Source organism: Rhinolophus ferrumequinum, chromosome 26, assembly GCF_004115265.2.
Source record: "Rhinolophus ferrumequinum isolate MPI-CBG mRhiFer1 chromosome 26, mRhiFer1_v1.p, whole genome shotgun sequence".
Classification (NCBI taxonomy): Eukaryota; Metazoa; Chordata; class Mammalia; order Chiroptera; family Rhinolophidae; genus Rhinolophus; species Rhinolophus ferrumequinum.
The window spans coordinates 7159859-7177124 of NC_046309.1; the positions used below are offsets into that span (position 1 = coordinate 7159859).

The window sequence follows — 17266 nt, forward strand, 5'->3', positions numbered from 1 at the left end:
TTGCTCTAAACTGGTATTAAAAGAAAATCACCAAAGATTATTACTCAAGAACGAGATTAGTTTTTATTTCATTCCTGAGTTTTTTCTATGGCTGTATTCCAGTTATTCCTCCTTAATTGCTGTTGGGCATTACTAGAATATTTTATCTAGTTTTTCTTCAGAAGAGTCTAAAAATTTCTAAGTCTTGTATCCCTTTATATCTAAAAAACGTATTTATTATTATAAGGTCTCAGTATCGAGTCAGTCATACTCATTGGTTCAAGGCACATTATCATCTCTCATCCAAGGCAAGAATCTTCGTTGTTTCATCGATTGCTTCCCTTTTATCCCTAGCCCACGTTCCCATTCTCCTTACTCTTCCCATGGGCAAACATGTTAGTGTATATAAATGCATATTTTAAAAATTTTGTTTTTAGAAAAAGTATCTTGTCATGTTTGAATTTATTTTAATTTATATAGATGTGTTATATAATTTGCCCTGATTCTGTTTCCTACTATGCATTATGTTTTCACAAAGCATTGTGTTTCCAGTCCACCCCCGTTTCTCTGTGTACATCTAATCCATTGCTTTTTGTATATCTACGTGTGTTACCTATCTTTTCTCCCAATGATGAGCACCAAGGTCAAAATGTATTTTGTATTTCCTTTAAAAATTTTTCTTTGCATTTGAATATATTTCAGGACTTTTAATTGAGTTGATGCTTTCTGATTGAATGTTCAAATAGAAATATGAAACATACCTTATGAATCTATGTGTATGAATTATATAGGTAGTAAAGATCTAAATGAACCTGTATTACATTCCAAGGACTGATATGTAATCTAGAGAATTGTTTTCCTAAGAAAAGGAATTCTTTGAAGACAAAGAACCTACTTGTATGTTAAGGCCTTGTATACAACAGAAACTTATAACATAGAGTACAAAAAGCATAGTTGGAATAAAAGTAAAATGTAGAAGGAGACTTAGATACCTTAGTCTGGTAATATGCCATATATTAAATATACTTTCAAACATTGCTTTATGAAAGTTAAGAATATCCTTCAGAATTTATTCCTTCTAGGAACTGTGAATTATGAAAATTACTGTTTTATTCTGTATTGAATGCATGCATGCCTTGGCATTTTCCCACAAGGACTTGAAGTATCTTTTTATAAAGACCATACACCCTAAGGAAAATGACTAGAACAGAAATGGAAACTCATTACTTTATAGAAGAGGAGTTTCCAAGCCTTCCAAAAGCAAACATCATGTCCTTGATCGAGCATTACATTGAACTTTAATGTTCTGATAAATGGATAAATTGAAAACATGGTAAATTACCTAAGTTCTCATAATCAGAATGGGAGAAACATACTAGTTCCTTAGGGCCAATAGCCAGTTTCCTGGTAGAGGTACTTCATTGAGCATCTAGAGCGGCCATGGACACGGGAAGCAGGTTGACGTTGAAATTTAGAAGCCCAATTCTCAAAGCAGAGATTTCACTTAGGAACCAGTGTTTTATTTACACTTAGCCAGTGTTTGATTCAGACCCTAGAATTCTGCATCTTTTGCATGTGGAATCAGTCCAGTTTTTTGGAATTGGCAGGTGTAGGTAGGTAGGAATCCTGATCCTACACCTTATAATCTGTGTGGTCCTGGACATACGTCATCTCTACAAGCTTCAATTTCCTCATATGTGAAAGTTAAATTTAACAATAAGTGACCTTGTAAAATTGCCACTAGGATTAAGTCAGGTGAAAGTTCCTCGGATTATTCAGCACATGTGTACTACATAAATTTGTTGTCAGTGTGATAAACCACGTGAAGTTCCTAGGATGGTACCCAGTGTATCGACTAGGTCTTCAGTGCCCTTTATCATCCCTTCTTTCTCTTCCCCATCCTAATGGTCATTCCTCTTCTACTTCAGGGAAAGCACAAGTTGCATGTAGACACGGGAATGGAAGGAGATTGGTGTGGCCTTATTCCTGTTGGACAGCCCTGCAATCAGGTTACGACAACGGGCCTCAAGTGGAACCTCAGTGAGTAAAACCCTCCCTTGAAAAGGGAGGTTTTCTTTCTTTTTTTAAAATTTAGTTTTGGTATCTACCTAGGCGTGGAAATGTTGGGTCATATGGTAAGTCTATGTTTAACCTTTCAAGGAACTGCCAGACTATTTTCCAAAGCAGCTGCACCATTTTATATTCCACCAACAATGTGTGAGGGTTCCAGTTACTCCACATCCTCATCAGCACTTAATAGTATCCACCTTTTTAATGCACATCCTCGTGGGTATGAAGTGTTATCTCATTGTGGATTTTATTTGCTTTTTTCCTGATGACTAATGACATCGAACATGTTTTCATATGCTTGTGGGACATGTGTCTATTTTCTCTGGAGTAATGTCTATTCAGATCATTTGTCCGTATTTTAGTTGTGTTATTTCTTTTTCTAGGTTAAATTGTAAGATTCCTATATGTATTCCAGATACAAGTCCTTTACCAGATATATGACTTGCAAATCTTTTCTCAGAGTCTTTGGCTTATCTCTTCATTTTCTGAAATTTCATTAACTAAATTCGTTAATTTAATTTTGATGCATTCCAATTTTTTTATTTTATGGATCGTACTTTTGGTGCCATATCTAAGAATTCTTTGTTCAGCCTTCCTCATTAAAAGAGAACCAGCTATTCTAATGTAGCAAGCAAGCACTTTTCATAGTCAAACCTCTGAGATTTTAATCATTAGCTGCTGTTATTAAATTTTAAAATGTTTTCCAGGACTTAGTAACTGTATTAGGTCCTAGTTATGCTAAAATTGCCTGGTTTGTAAAGGACAAACAAATGAGGTGGGTCTATCGATGAAATAAATGCCGGTTCCAGAAGCAACCATCAGGTGTTGTAAATCAACCTTAGTCTCTTTCATAATAACAGTAATTTAATCAAAGAGCTTTGAATATTGAAGGGATTATCTCCTGAAGGACCAGTACCTCTAAGGTGGTAAAAAGTAAAACACAGAGCCACGCCATTCTTTTATACCATGTAAAACCTGCAGGTTTCCTTAAGGAAATAGATATTTTAAGAAATAAATAATTTGAAGATAAAAAAGATATTTTAAAAGAACTTTCTATGAGCCACTGCTGAAATAATTAGGAAAAACTGGAGATGTTTTTGAAGCACATGTCTGGAGAATTCATAGAGTTTGGAAGGATGGTGAGGACAGATCTCCTCCAGTGCATAGAATATGTGACGGGCTTGGAAAGCTGGCCAGCTGAAACTGACATTAGAAGCTTTCCTGAAAACATTCCAGCCTAAAACAATTGTGCTTTTTAGAGCTCCCATTCTTTCCAAGGACCCAATCTCTACAGTGGTGAACTTCCTTCTGGGTCTAGTAGTGACCTCACTTTATCCACAGTAATAGGAGCTGTCCCAGGATCAGACATTCTCCGGGGCTCTTTAGAGCATGCTCTGATCCCTGTGTCTCATGGTAATGCGTATATTCTAATTCTGTATAATAAACTTTACTCTGGGGAGGGGGCCTTTTAACTGTCCTACCTGCGATAATTTGTTGATCTTGCTGTCGTGCTGTCCACTATTCATTATATAATTACAAAGTGCTTTGACTTTTGAAATACTTCCTTTTTTCTATATAACTATGTGGAAATAAGTAAATCGCAACTTCATGGAGTAGTCAAAACAATGGAGTTGAGACACTGAGTATTTCGCTTATTCTCTGTGGTAAACAGGCTAATTGGTGGGGTCTCCTAGTATGTGATATGACCTCATTAAAAAGTAATAAAAATCACTGTGACAGGCCACACCGTGTTGACGTGAAGTGGACAGATTCCTTTCACAGAGAGGGCCCTTGCTTAGGGTCATGGTCTGTGAAAGGGCCCTCAGGTCAGTGTCCTCTTGTTGGTCACCCTACAAAGTGAGTGGGTAGGGCTGGACCCGCAGTGGGGGGACGCAGGTGCTGTCACGCAGCCAGGGACTGCTCCCTTTTGGGGAAGAAGAGAAGCCAGTCGTTACGGGGAAGTATATCAGAGTATTCTTCAGGGGGTCGTGTAGACTTTCCCAGTCTACACCTGCTCTTAAATAGGATGCCACAAGTTCTAAAAGGAGTCTGATTGCCTCGTTTCAATGTGCAGCCTCTCCCATCACATTCTGTCTTTTAAGGAAGTGTGAAAGACGCCTATGTACCCATCACCTAGAAGGGAGTATGTATAAATATTGTTGAAGCTGACTATATTACAATATTTTATTTTGTAGCAGTGTGCTGTGAATATTCTGTGATGTGTCTGGTACAAGAGTTTCTCTAGGCTGCATTCTCTTGGGAATCAAAGAGCTGTGTCCCAGATAAATGCATCCTCACCTTCACTGGATTTGTCCCCTTGCTCTGGTCATGGTTCTCCCAGGGTGCCCTGGTCGCAGGAGTGTGTAGGAGCTCTCATGCCGCACGTCCTCACCCAGGTCTTGGTATGGTCAGATGTAACCATGGTGCCAGTCTGATCAGTGTCAGTAATAGTTCCCTGTGGGCTCTGCTGGTGAGGAAAAGCCTCCTTTGTCGTCAGTAGTCCTGCCGGTTTCCTCGTCTGGGGAGGGCTACTTTCTTTTGCCCATTAGCCATTGGGCTAATTTGGCTTATTCCTTATTAATTCTCAGAAGTCTTCAGATCCTAATTGTCATCTTCCTGGCTATATTTTGCCTTTTCCATTTGTTTATGGCATTTTTGTGTGCACAGAGATTCAGCTAAATAAAAGGTAGTCAAATTTATGAATCTTTTTCTTTAAGGTTTGTAATTTTTATGTCTGAAATCCTCGTTCTGTTCCCCTGTGGTCTTAAGGACGTTCTCATATTTTAGTTTTATGTTTTATTTTTAGGTATTTTATTTCACTTGAAATTGATTTTTTGCATGATATGAGTTAGAGATCCTTTTTTTTTCTCTTACTGATAACCACCTGCCCTGCATCATTTGTCATCCTTTCTCCAGTGATTTTCAGTGTGCCCTAAGTGTTCATATTCATGGGTATGTTTCTTGAATCTCTGTTCTGTTCTGTTTCCTTGACTTACATTCTTCTTGTACTGATAACCACACTGCCTAATTACCATGGCTTTACAATAAATACTGAAATGTGGTCCGTTGAGTACCCCAACGTTGTTTTTCAAATTTTCAGGACTCTTCTTGACTTTTTTCTCTTCATAACTTTTAGCATCAGCCTGACAAACTTCTCTCACACACACTATTCCCTTGTAATTTTTATTGAAATTATGTTTGATTTATAGCTTAATTTGGGGAGGATAAAATAATCGGGGAAGAAATTTTCTGTATGAAATTGAGTCTTCTGATCCATAAAACATAGTTTACCTCTCCACTTACTTTGAACTTTACTTTCAGTAATTAAAAAAAATTTCCCCATAAAAATGCTATATATCATATATAAGATATATTTACGAAAACTTGTATTTTGTGTTGTTGTGACACGTTTTTAAAAATTAATTTTCATTGGTGGCATAGAGACATGATTGATTTAATATGTTGTATTAATGTATTGCTATACACTCTTATTATTTCTAAAAATGTGACTGTAGTCAGTTGGCTTTTCTATAGATGGTCATATTATTATTAGTGATCAAGTTTTCTTTCTTTTTACGGAGGTAACAAAAAGCATTGTGTTCAGTTATGACTCACTGAAACAGTAGCTTTTAAGAAAGCCTACTTTTTGCAAAATAGTTTCTAATATATAAAAATAATTACAGTACTGTGATATGCATACATTTATAGTTTAAACAGTGACTTGTCATTCTTTTAGCAAAAACTTCTGCATTTCCTTTAAGGATGAAATATATTCACTTCATGGATATGTACAAGACACCCTTGAGAATAATAAGTTAGTTTTATGAAACTAGAATTAAGAAGACTGGGACGTCTATTGCCATTGTTGTTCCAACATTTTTCTCTCAAAAAATACTTTGCTTTGTCCACCGTCTCGATGAACATTTTGGCAACAAATATAAGAAAAATGTATTTATCTTAGCTTTCTTTCAGCCAAACTGCTATGGGTTTCTGTTGTTGCTGTTAAGGAATCCAGTCAATCAGACTAATTCTTGTGTGTAATCTCTTTAACTCTATCCATTCTTTATGTTTTTCTTTGATATTCTACAGTTTTACTTCAATATGTTTGTGTAACCTTTCTTTTTTGTTCTAGTTGGTTTTCCTTAGCTTTGATAATTGCTGTATTCATTGAATCTGAACATTTTTCAGATATCCTCACTTTTCATTTAAGGACAAAGGTGGTTCAAAGCTCCAGTTATTGATTTGCCCAAATTCACATCATTAAGGATTGATGCCCTCAAAATTTGAATTCAAGTCTTCAACGCTATTTTTTCTTGTTTCCAATTAATAAACTGAAGACTTTCCATATAAAATAAGTTGATGCTTTAAAAAATCACTTAAATGAATTCAAGATAAAGAGAAGAAAGCAAGAGTAAGGTAACCGTAGAGAGGGAAAAGCAAAGGAGATAGGAAAGAGGAGATAATGGTAGGAAATAGAAAGTAATTAGGAAGAAAAATAAAAATTCTGAAGGACAGCCTTTAACTTCTCTACACTTTTGCCTAAGAAAAATATTAAATGGTGTTACCCTCCATTTGCCCAGGCCTCTTTTTAGAACACTCAAATTTAGTTTGAAATTATGTATTCATTGTTCCACCTTCTGCATTTTTTCAAAGTATAGTAATAAGTGACAGAATGAAATAATTTCATAGCATTGACTGAAAGAATTTCAAATCTCCTAACCCAAGTGAGTTTTGAGAGAAAAAAATTATGAGAAAAAAGTTTGAAAAGATTTTTCATCTCAATGGAAAATAATTTGTCTTAAGTGTATACAGACATCAAGAGTTTCTGCAGGAGTTCTGTATGGGGATTTTTATGTGCCAACCTAACATGGGATCATAAGCCCTAATGCGTCTTTTGGTGCAAAAATTAATATAGGACACAGTCTTATTTTCGGGGAAACACGGCAGATCTTGCAGGAAGGATGCAAATTTGGGGAGGTCACAGTCAGAGGACGCTCTGGTTGCAGGAGACAAATGAAATGTGTCCTGCTCCAGAGACAGGAGGTGTCTGTGCCTTCCCCTCTTTTATTTGTGTGCTCACTGCAAGAGACGGGAGGGAGGAGCGAGGGAGACCTACATGGCCAGCTTGTCTCTAACGGACACAGAACAGGGCCTGGCTGGCCCTTCTAAGGAGGGAGTGCCCATCACTGAACACTGAAGCAAGCACAGCCTGCTGGGAACCAAGCCCCATTTACATGAAAATTAGATCCAATCATCTGAACGTGTTCTTCTGAAATCACTCACCACCACACATGGCTAAAGAGAAACCTTTCCCCCTTCTGTGTTTAGTTAGCCGTCACGGGCTTTCAATCTTTCATGGCTTTCTATTATTAATTTAGAAAAGTCATTCGTGTTTTCATAGGACACTTTTGTTTATAAATGGAAAGTGTTAGCTATAGATTCCAATATTGATTTTTCTCCAATCACTTTCAACTAAGAATCTTTCAAACATTAGAAATAAAAAGTTCTCTCACAGATTTATATAAATTTAAATGTGTGGTTCAGGATGACAGATTTATTTTTCTGTCATCCTGTAGCTGTAGCTGCAATTGTACATTTATTTAAATAATTTAGAATGGTAATTGTAAATAAATATTTTCACAAGGATTTCTCAAGGAAGCCTTACATTTCTATTTGTAGGATAGGGAATATTTTCAAGTATTTGGTAAAACTCTGAAGTGTATCAGTACATAGTGAGTTCATTATTCTGTGCTACACTGAGTAAGATTCCTTATACTTTGGACTACATTATGGAAATAAAACATTGCATTCTTTATTCCTGGGGTATATAAAAATACCTTAATTATTTTTACCACATCTTGATTTTTTTATGTATTCTCTATAGTAGGTGCCAGAAAATGGCCAGTTCTGTGATGTACAAGCCAAACAGTATGAATGCTAGCTCCTTGACTTAGATTTTAGAATCATTTTCGTATCGTAATATCAGAAGGCATACCACCATTTGTCTAGACCAGGGGTATCCAAACTGCAGCCCGTGGGCCAACTGCGGCCCGCGATCCATTGTTAATTGGCCCGCAGCAAATTCCAAAAATATATTTAGTTGACTTAAATAAACCAGGTGAGGCAATACGTACTTTACCTCGAGTGAGTGGCCCGGCTGTTTGTGTATTTTACCGCGTATGGCCCTTGGTGAAAACCGTTGAAAAAAGTTTGGACACCCCTGGTCTAGACCTATGATTTTCAAATGAAATAGCTAAGCTCTGAAAGACACTTGAGTGTCCTGGTATCAGAGCTGGTCTGGCCTCAGGTGTCCCTAGTCTCAGCACTGGCTTTTCACTGCTAATCTCCTTCACCACAAGCAGGGTAGAAAATGTTGATGTTTGATAATAGATTGAAATATATATAAACAGAAGGAAACTTAAAATGTGCGATGTTTGGTAGGTAGAGCAAAAGATATAACTATCTTTGTTAAAATTTTCACGATACAAGTTTCAAATTGCTGCTGTAACAAATTACCACAAACTAGTAGCCTAAAATACGATATCTCTTAGGTTGTAGTTTTGGAGGTCAGAATGCAAAATGGGGCTTATGCGGCTACAATCAAGGTGTTCATAGCGCTGCATTCCTCCTGGAGACTCCAGTGGACAATTTTTTTTTTTTTCGCCGTTTCCTTCCGGCTTCCAGAGGCTGCCCACATTTCTTTGCTCGTGATTCCTTCCTCGGTCGTCAAGCCTGGCAGCCTGACATCATCAACTCTCTCTCTGCTTCCATTGTCACATCTCTTTCTCTGACTCTTACTCGGTAGCTTCCTTCTTTTAGGAATTTGTGACTATACTGGGACCATCGATAATCCAGGATAATCCATCCTAGGAGTTTTAATTTAATCATATTTGTAGAATCCCTCCTGTCACGTGAGTAATTTATTCACGAGTTCCTGGGACTACAGTGTAGACCTTTGCGGGTACATCATTCAACCTACCATATCAGATCTGTAATAAATGAATTATATAATTTTCTGAAATAATACTTACTGAATACAATTATATCATTGAATCTTTACAGCTACTCTGAAAATTGGTGTATGAAGACTTTATGTTGTCACAGAGAAACTGAATTTCAGTGTAGTCATTTATCTGGCCTCTGATTAACTTGTGATAAAGACTGAAAACAAAATAAAAAGAACACAAATTGTGCAAACACAATTTATTTGGTGTCCACAAAAGAAAAAGAGGATTACAATTTCCATTCAATCTGCTTCCCGTTTTCCAAGGATTGTCGTCAAGTGTAGCCAGGTGTATAGTCTGAGAGGGAAATCAGAAAGCTTTAACAGGTCCGAGCTAAAGCTCCAATCTACTGTGGGTTGTCACCAGTCTCTTATTAGACGTATTCCTTTTTTTCTATCCTTTTTATTTTTCTTCCCTTTTTTAGCCTTTGAGGCTGTACTTACATGAGACACTGATAGTTTCTGCCAATATTACAGGCAGCAATCTGATGTGTGATTAAGATGATGAAAAAACAAAAGGCGGAAAATTTGACTCTTACATTGCTTTTATAGCCACATATTATTAGAATCTCGGGGTTCTAAAGGTCCTTAGAGGTCAATCAAGTATTTACTAATTAATTTACTAAGCATGCACACACCATCAAGCTGCTAGTTTCCTACCTCAGACACTGCCACTTGCATTCTTCCCCTTCCCCACCTGTGCGCCGTGTATGTATTTGTAACTCCATATATTACAAGTTTGGGTTTTCTTAATAGGTGCTTAGATTTCTTCAGTGTGAGGTTACGAACTGACACTTCTGATAAGTTCTAAATATGAGCATTGAGGAATCATTGCACAAAATACCAGCCATAGGACCCAGCTTTTGTGAAGATGGCAAAGTTGGGGGAAGGGAGAGGGGGATAAGCAGTAGAGAGTAGTTTTCTGGAGAGAAAGTACAAAGAGGAAGAAGATTATTTTTTGGATTATGTTATTCTGAAGGATTTTCAGATACTGTATTTGCAAGCAAAAGTTACATTTTCAGACATTTAAGACTAATGACATACAGCCTACTACAAACTTGTATTAAATATATATTTCAATAACTCAGCTCCATTTCTGTTTCCTGGGCTGTAGGTTTTGAACCAAACATAAATGATTTTTCTGCTCTTAAGTTCTTACCCTTTTGTGATTCTGCCGAGAGCGCAAGGAACCAGTAATCATTTACTATATGCTCTAATCATCCTGTTTTGTTTTAGAAAACTCCCAGCAACCTGACAACACACATTTGTTATGGTTGATTTTAAGCATTTAAATATGAAAACAATTAACGTGCATTTGGAGGGAATATGATAAATGGGAATTTGTGAGCAGACCAATATTTCATGGACCTGCACTCAGGAGCACTGTTATAACTCAGGTTTGCCTCCCAAGTTGTTTAAATGAGTTGATTTCCTAGTATTTATGTGGGCAGGTTGACAGATGAGACCGACTTCAGTGTGAGCTTGAGAAACCCGTTCTATTTCTCCTCCTCCAGGTTTCACTTTTTTGCTGTTTCAGATGGGAGCTCTGTGCATTCAGCCATCCAGCTAACGTACTGAGACAAGACAGCCGTAACTTTTAATCATTATATGAATTGTAGAGAAAGACCCAAGGGATGCAGATGAATCAGCTGTTACTATGGAACAGTTTACTGGGTATCATTTTCTACTAGGTCCAAATAATCCTGCTTTGTATTTTTGCGTAGCACTTTCATGTGTCCCCTACCTGTCTTTCCTCTACATTCCTTCAGGCATCACATCAACCCTTCTATTAACGCAAAGGATTGTTATCCCCATTCTGTAGATGAGGAAACTGAGACACAGGATATTAAATGAATTGTCCAGACTCGTAGTTCCTAACTTAGTCCTCTATGCATCTAAAATGGATGCATCACTGGCCATTTATATAGCTACTTTTAAATGCTTCGGACATGGTGAAATAACCTAGCTCACAATCTTTATTCTAAGTAGAAATTTTCCTGAAATTGGACAGAGCTAGAGACAAAGAAAACAGAGAGTTAAAGCCTTAGCAACTAAAATCATGTAAGCCCCACCTAAGATGTGCCTTTTCCACTCTGTGAGCTACAAATCATGAGCTAGAACTCATGCAGGTTTGTAGAGTGTGTAATTTAAGTGTAATTTATGCCCACTGTGATACCTGATTTCTGGGGTGATTATAAAACAAATGTTGTCATTCATTGTCGTTCTCAAGATACTTGTGGTATGGATTTAAGAAAAAAAAAAGATTTATTTGGCATTCACAAAGGAGGATAAATGGTTAAAGCAGAATTTTTGCATTTAAAGATTCAAGGATGAAAAAGAAGGAACAGTGATAACAGCAGGACGGCCGGCCCGGGTTGCAGGAGGTTGAGATCACATGTACCTTTCTCAGCTGTGAGCTGCCACTTTGTCCTTTGCGTTGCTTGGAGGCCAGATTGTGAAAAAGCTGAAAATATTTGGAGAGCACTAGGCTTAAATTAAAAGAAGGGGAGATCAAACTGGCGAAGTGCCCAGTATGTAGACTAAAATAGAAGCATCTATATGAAAAGGACTTTTAACTAGATCACTGTACCTCAAATAAAGTTTGTAGTGAAGAAATATTGGCCTTTTTTTGGTTTTGTTTTTTGGTGTAGTTCAAGAGAAACTCAAGGTACAGATTAAATAGAAAGTAAGTTCTCCAGCTAAAGGGGTGCATCAGGGAACTTCATAGGAGCCTTTCTTCTTCCAGAGACGAGAGTAGAACTGAACTAGCAAGAGAGGGTAGAGATCATATAGCTTTGAGATTATAAAGCATCCAAAACGGGGAAGAAATCAATGCTTTAAACCCCTTGACAAAGTAACTCTGGAGATTTATGTACAACATATAACTTATGTACAAGATAGAACTTCTCTCTCTGTAATTTGTACCTTGAGCTTCCCTTGAAAGGTAGCTAGCATTAAAAATGGATGCAGCTATTTATTTCTGTTAATAACGTGGAGGAAAGCTGACGATCAGGTCCCAGTTCTGCCTCTGAAAGGGATGAGTGACATGGTGCTGGGAGGTCACGAGACTCTTCATCTGTACACGGAGGGTTGATAGATGATGTCACCGGTCCTTCAGTTTGGAAACTGTGGCTGCTAAAGCCACGGAGAAATGGATGAGCCCAGATTGTAAATGCCTGGAGCTTAGCGCCTCTGCCCGAATTGCCTGTGTGGCGGCCATAAAAAGGTCCCCTGAGAAGCGGTGGTAGAACCAGAATCAGGGACTTCTGTCCGGAAGCGTGTCCAGGGTGGGCACTGCATCGTGTGTACCCTTCTCTCATGGATCTCATGGGCTGTAAATCACTGTAAGGAAGTGGCTTTGAACTCTGTGGAGGAGGACGTCCTGGGGCATCACGTGGTCTCCCTCGCAGAGCTCACAGCAAGGCCAGGAAGGGGAAATGATTAGTTCCCCAGTTACACTGAGACCGCGGAGGCTCTGGCTGCCGTCAATAAAATACTCTGTGATAACTGCCCGTTCGTGGTGGTGGCTCCCTCCCAGCCTGCTGTCGGCACCACACTTTGGCTGTCTCTCCGCTCACTGCAAGGTTTCACTGTGGAGGAATCACATCGACCTTTGTCATGCATGTGTCTTCTGGACCACATTTAATTGCAAATTAACCACTGGTCTCGCTCAGCCATCTATCCCGACATCTGTTTTTCTTCTGAGTGTATATATGCGTATAAGTGTGTGTCTAAGGAATGTGCCTCGAAAAACAATGATCAAAGCAAGAAGTCTTTCTGGTATTTTCTACCAGCTACAACTGGTAACCAATTTTTATTTTAATCATTTAAAAATGGTTTATTTGCAGTATATCAGTGCCTATTTCAGTCAGATACATAATTAAGAAAGATGTAAATTGAAACCTGCAGTCTTTTGAATTAACCTGAATCCCACCAAAGGCCTGATATTCTATAGATTAGGAGAAAGAAGTTCTATTTCCTACTACTTTGCATGGTACGCGCTAATTACCATGCGGATTAAATAAATGAGGCTCACCCCTTGTAGAAGGGAGACTTTCCTAAAGGGGGAAAACCGTGTCTGTGCTGTAGGACAAAGTGAAGAAGATACAGAGATGCTGGCCTCCTCCTGACTCCCGCTACTGCCGTCAGATGCATAGACATCTATCTGAGCCCTGCTCTCGCCACCTTCAGGATTCAGTTCTCTTTCCTTTAAAATGAGTGACTTTGAACTAAATGATCTCAATCTTTCTCATCTCTAACATTAGTCTTTCTCCTTTGTTCTCAGTAGCAGAATTGTACCATTTTCTCTCCGGAACGCCTGTGCAAAGCACACGTGCCATTTTCTCCCTAAAATACGACCCTCATCTCCCAGTACCCCAGAATATGTTCTCCCCTGAACCTCTCCCTCTCCCCCTCCTGCCCCAGTCAAGTCTTGCTCATCTTCAAGAGCCATTGCAAAGCACGTCCGTCATGAAGCTGTCCTAACTGACTGTGATTTCTCTTTCCTTTGAATTCCTAAAGTGTGCTGTGCAACGCTTCGGGCTCATTACCTGTTGGTGTCATTCTCTGTGCGGATTTCTTATTCACTTTACCAGAATGCTTTTGCGTCAAGGGTTTGGTGCTTGCCCTCTGGGTCTTCTCCCAGTCACCTAGTCAACACACCTTGTATGTTTTATGTCATCAGCAGCCTTTTTAAAATTAGCAAATGCATTTTACCCCCATGAATCCTGTGTTAGGACACAGAGTTAATGCCACTATAGTAAAACTCGTTGAACCACGAGTTCTTTGTCATAAATCTTTAAAACAACTAGAATAATGAAGGATAAGTTGGATTTTAAAGGTGAACATAGATGTGCACTGTGCCAGAAGTTGATATGGTTTAAAGTGGTGTCATCCATGATGTGAATATTTTGAGAAAGAGAGAGCACACACGTGTGTGTGTAGAGAAGGGCTTGTCCAGGGAGTGGGTTACAGAGGAATGGATTTGTAGAAATCTTGCCATCTTGGGGATTTGGAGTTTGAATTTGCTGCTGCTTTAGATGTTCTCCTCTGGCCTATTTCTTTGTTGCACTCAGCCATGCGTCAAGGTCTAAAGTGTTTTAGATTCTCCCTTTTAGGTATTGAAAATGGTCTAAAACTATAATTTGAGGGCAAGTATCATTATAAGAATAAAGGCAAATGAAATGGATTCCTTATTGTGTCTTTATTCTTGAAACTTAACAATATTTGCTTTGCCAAAAGAAGGAAAACAGAAAAATCCTAGATCAGCTTACTCTACTGTGTCCTACAAAGCACTCTAACAGTGTTACATAAATGTAAAAAGCGGGTTTATGTTTGCTCTAAGTATTTTGCCTTTATCCACCTTTTAGCTTATAAAAAGGTTTTTCTCTCCATCCTATTTAGTGAGATTTTTAATGTTAGGTATTTAATCAACTTGGTTAATAATAGGGTTCTGTATCAGAGTTGCGCCTTCTTTTTCATATTCAGACCTTATATAGTTCTCTAGCATTACAAGTAGAAGTAGCTAAGGAAGTAGTGACTTAGCCTTGGGAATTGATCATATTTACAGGTTGGTAAGAAATAGTGGACACTGAAAAAAAGGCAAAGAAGGCATAGTGAGTAGGGCGGGTAGAGGAAAGGGTTATCTGACAAAAAAGATGCCATTTACAGAGGGGTTGATGTATAGGATTGTCTGCAAAAGAGTTCAAAGTGTTGGGTTCACTGAAGGAATATTTTGGTCACTCTTGAAAATGCAGAAAAGTAGTAACATTGTAGGGACAGAAGCGAGATTTCTATTTTTCAAGGTGATGAAAAAGAGTTAAATGCCTGTTGAGATCACAATGGCGGCAGATTTATTAAGCTTTTCTTAAGCTTATCAGTGATACAAGAAAATGTAGAGGTACGGAAGTTTCATGATCAAAGAGGCCTTTGTGTCCAAGGTAAAGAATTCTATTTCTCTTGAAAGTCAAAAGGAGCCAGGCTCTGCCAGATCCAGGGAGAGGTGGAAGAAAGGGGGAAACGATGGGCGAGTGCGAAAGTGACGTCACAGAAGAAAGGGGAAGGTGGAGTCCAGGCCAGTGCTGGGAGGCTGCAGAGTCCACCTGGCTCCACCTTCGAAACTAGAAACAGAACAAAAGGTGAGAAGTTAAGTTAGGACTTAAGGTGAAGACACTTCTGGACGAAGGCACTAGTTATAAGTAGCGCGACTCTACCAGTAAGAAGGCCACAGCATCAGTGGGTGAAGATGACGGTAAAGTTAGGATTTGGAAGGTTTAGAATACCGATCAGGGAGAGCGTGCTAAAAAAAATAGTAATAATAACGACTTTTGCATGACCTTTAGACTACAACAAAGAGTCATTTTTTTAACGTAAAGGATTCTTTAGTTCTGATGTCTCTCCAGCAAACTCCCAAAGGGAGCAGTGGACACAGTGGAACGGAGCCGCTGATGGTGGCGGCGCGTGGCTGACGGCACCAGTGTTGAAGTGCCACCGTGTCTCCATCAGTTGTAACTGACGCCCCAAGGCATCTGTAACTAGTATCAGTGCTCACGCTTTTGATTGATTTTTGTATTTCATTAGCACAGGTTGAAGGTCCCTGTCAGTGTCTCTCCCTGGCAATCCAGTTACTTCCTTCCTGTACTAACCTGTGAGGTCAGAGTCTGGGTTATGGGAATTGCAGGTATTTTCACCCTCATCTGTCAGTGCCTCATTGTGTGTGCAGGCTGGACCTGATTTACCACGAATCGTTATGGCGATCGGAAATTAGTTAGTTTTGTGGCTGAAATTCTATAGTTAATTGTGTTTTCTGTTTAACCTTACCCATGAATAAAATTTTAATAATGAAGATAGAAGTAGAAGAAGAAAATGAGAGTAGTACATCAATACGTTTATGGCACTTGTACCCAAATAATCTAAAAATTCAGTGGGGGTGGGAGGGAGGTAACTTGGTCATGGAAGTCAATACACACAAATTTAAGACAAGTGTGTCACCTAGAACTCAGCAGATTGATTTTGCCTGCTTCGTGTCTCATTAAGAAGAGGCCGCTACTTGCTCAGTCTGGTCCTGAGTCCCCTTCTAGCCACATGCTGTCCCTAAATGATCTTATCACAGGTCTGGAACTTGAAATACATCTAAACGTCAATGCTTCTGACATGTGTATCGCGACCCTTGACCTCTCTAGTCTTCATTTGCACTGGGATTCCTGGAACATACACTGCTCTAGAGTGTAGAAACTTCGTCTGTTTTGTTTTGAAATTATCCCTAGTGCCCAGAAAAGTAGGTGGTACAGAGTTGTTCTTGGGTAACTCTTTGTTGGATGAATGTCTGAGAACCTTGTCGCAGTGAACATGACCGTGACCAAACACTTCCGTTTTGCCCTGTCTGTTCGTTGCGTTTCCCTCACATCAGTAACCCAGCACACAGTCGCTCAATCCCGAAACCTGAGACTCATTCTTCCTTTCTCCCTGATCCTAGCCCAGCCATCTTCTGATTGCTCCTGGAAGCTTCAGTCGCCTCTGAATCTGTCACCTCATTTAATCATTCTTCATAAAGCAACCAGAGCAACCTTTTTAAAGCCAAAGTGAAACTCTATCACTCCCCTGTTTGGAATGCTTTAATGACTTTCTCTCAGATGTAGAATAACAGCCGTGCTCCTGCATGTCCTGCTCCAGGATCTGGCCTCCTCCCGGCTCTCCACCCCTGGTCTCACTCTCCCCTCACCCTTGACACGAGTCACACTGCCCTTCTGCTTCCTGCCTTAGGCTCGTTCTACTCGCTTTTCCCTCTGCCTGCAGTACCCTTCCTCAGACCTTCCCGTGGATCCCCACGTTGTGTTATTGAAGCCTCTGCTTGGATGTTGCTTCATGGAAACTTTTTCTAATAAGCAGATAAATTAGCACCTGTGCCCTCCCCTCCCAAAAAAACTCTCTCGCACGTCGCCCTGTTTTACTTTCTTCGTTACAATCATCATTGTTTAATATCATGTTTTTGATGCCTGTCTTCTCCTCACTGAAATCTTCATCAGAGAAAGGACATTAGCTGTCTCGCTTTCTACGGTATCTTGACCACTTACTGTGATTCCTCCACAGCGTAGACACTAAGCAGATATGTGCTGAATATGAACTCTGTGGGGTTGGGTCAGATGGCAAGTGCCAAACTTAAAGCAGGAAAGAAGACTTAGGTGGCGCCTCCTGAACCTGCTGTGCTAGCTGCGT

General features: G+C 39.2%; 1 protein-coding gene across 2 annotated transcripts in view; it reads left to right on the forward strand.

The window, feature by feature from the left end:
- The window catches only part of TPK1 (thiamin pyrophosphokinase 1), a 265356-nt gene that overhangs the window by 168511 nt on the left and 79579 nt on the right, over nt 1-17266 (forward strand). For both annotated transcript variants that reach the window (XM_033099184.1, XM_033099185.1), the window contains exon 7: nt 1908-2019. In XM_033099184.1, the coding sequence (XP_032955075.1) occupies nt 1908-2019 (112 nt within the window). The remainder of the gene's footprint in view (nt 1-1907; nt 2020-17266) is intronic.